At 26.4% G+C, this 2,500-nt stretch overlaps 1 protein-coding gene across 2 annotated transcripts in view; it reads right to left on the bottom strand.

Annotated features, from left to right (window-relative positions):
- Positions 1-2,500, bottom strand: part of LOC125034013 (1,5-anhydro-D-fructose reductase-like) — a 14,152-nt gene that overhangs the window by 5,312 nt on the left and 6,340 nt on the right. For both annotated transcript variants that reach the window (XM_047625651.1, XM_047625652.1), the window contains exons 5-6: positions 2,486-2,500; positions 1,582-1,717 (exon numbers count right to left, since the gene is read on the bottom strand). The exon at positions 2,486-2,500 is cut by the window's right edge and continues 58 nt beyond it. In XM_047625651.1, coding sequence (XP_047481607.1) covers positions 1,582-1,717; positions 2,486-2,500 — 151 coding nt within the window. The remainder of the gene's footprint in view (positions 1-1,581; positions 1,718-2,485) is intronic.

The raw sequence follows: 2,500 nt of genomic DNA, 5'->3' as shown, positions 1-2,500 counted from the left end.
TGGCATAATCCACAACGTTTTCCCACGCCTTTGTAGTGATGAAGAGGTCCTCCTGGGACTTCTTCGGGATCCACTTGCCGAACACGTCACCAATGGCTCCTCATGCTGGAGAGAGTGCAGTGTCAAAATGCCTGTGCCACATGCGAGGGCCAGCTGGATGCCTGACGCACTTCAATGTTCTTTCGCCTGCAGAGAGATTCAAAGGGTAGTGGAAATGGGTGTTATTTGCAGTGTGCAATGTTGCATCATTTTGCGGGGTAGTGTGGTTTCAAGAATTCCTTCATCCTCGGATTGCTGCAATATTTTATTCAAGTCATCTCTCTTCCATCCCAAAGTTGTACCCTGTATGAGTATGGTAACAACAGCATTTGTCTGTTTGTTTATTTGAATGTATTTATGTATTTTATAAGTTATATACATAAATAGTAAATATAAATATAAATATATACATATACATATATAAATAATAAGTATATTTATTTATAATATATATCTATATACATAACATACATACATATTTATATATTTATATATAAATATATATAGTATATATATATATATATATATATATATATATATATTTATATAGATATATATATAGATAGATTGATATATATATAGATATATATATGATTATTATATATATATATATTTATATTGATATATATATATATATAATAGATCTATATATATATATAGTGATTATATATATATATATAGATTGATATATATTAATTATTTTTATAATAGATATATAATATATATATATATATTTAGTTATAGATTTTTTTATATAGATTATATATAGATATCTATATATAGATATATATATATATATATATATATTTAGTTATTATATTTGTATATTTATATATGATATATTATATTATATATATATATATATATATTTATATATTATTTATATTTATATATATATATGTGTGTGTGTGTGTGGTGAGTGTGTATATATAACTATATATATACACACATTATATATATATATTATATATATTTTTTTATGTATATAGATGATATAATATACTAAATATATATATTACATAAAGTTATATAGATATTTTATACTTATATATATATATATATATATATATATATTATATATATAGATATCTTTGTGTGTGTGTGGTGTGTGTATATATTTATAAAAATATATATAATAAATACTACATTAATACATACATAATTCATCTATATATATATATATATATAATATATATGTATATATATATTTAAAATTTATATATAATATATATATATTATATATATATAGATATATAGATATAGATATGTATATATATATATTTATATATATATATATATAAAAATATATATATTATATATATATATATATATATATATATATATATATATAAATATATAATAAATATATAATATAATATTATATATAATATCTATATATATATATATATATATATATATATATATATATATATATATATATATATATATCTATTATCATTATTATTTTTTTTTCACTCTTGTGCATCCCAATTAGCCTCATATCTGACTTTTTGGACTTGAGGCAAAATCCAACACCCTCACCCTTCCTTATAAGGAGCACCAAGAGGCCCGTAAGCACACATAGTAATGTTATGCTTGTGGCAAACAGCTCGCAACTCCTTCTGTTGATGGAATGCGTGAATTTCCACCTGGTGGTTAGCTGGCTGGATGCGGCAAACTGCGGAAGGATGCAAAGTTAGCCAAAGTTATCTTCTTTTCCTCGGATGCTTTAAAATGAATTCCAGACAGGTGAAAGACACAACACTAAGAAGAATCAGTACAGAATATCTTTCTATATTAGAAAGACACATTTTTATTTACTGCCGAGATCACATTCAATATAAATTCATACAGATAATGCCCTTCATAATGAGGAAAAAAACATTCAGATTATCTTATTTTCTAAATCAATTTCTAACAAGTACACAGGGGGAATGTGTGTAAAAAATCGCTTTAATTACTCATGTATGAGTTGTTAAGTAATGTCTATGGAGCTAGTTAGATATTAGTTGCACACTCCTTTTAGTGGGTCGTGTGGTATGGTTGGTTTAGTACTGGCCCACCAGTTTCATACCCGGAGTGACCTAGATTTGAGGTCTGGTCAGGGAGGGGTGTTATATATCTATATCAATGCAGCATTACATTATTCTATCTTTCATATACACACATGCATACATATACACACACACACACACATATATGTCTTCATCAAGGGCAAATACTTCAGAATTAAACAAATGTGACTAATGACCTCTATGTTTCTCTTGACCACGCACAACAGAGAAATTCTGTGTGTGTGTGTGTGTGTGTGTGTGTGTGTGTGTGTGTGTGTGTGTGTGTGTGTGTGTGTGTGTGTGTGTGTGTGTGTGTGTGTGTGCTTGCACGTGCATACATGCATACACATACATACACACATATAGAGAATGAAGTGACAAAACACACTTACATTTCATAATCCTCT

The sequence above is a fragment of the Penaeus chinensis genome, chromosome 17 (assembly GCF_019202785.1).
Source record: "Penaeus chinensis breed Huanghai No. 1 chromosome 17, ASM1920278v2, whole genome shotgun sequence".
NCBI classification, from domain to species: domain Eukaryota; kingdom Metazoa; phylum Arthropoda; class Malacostraca; order Decapoda; family Penaeidae; genus Penaeus; species Penaeus chinensis.
Note: the sequence above shows the minus strand (reverse complement) of the source record. Positions and strands in the feature narration are given on the sequence as shown.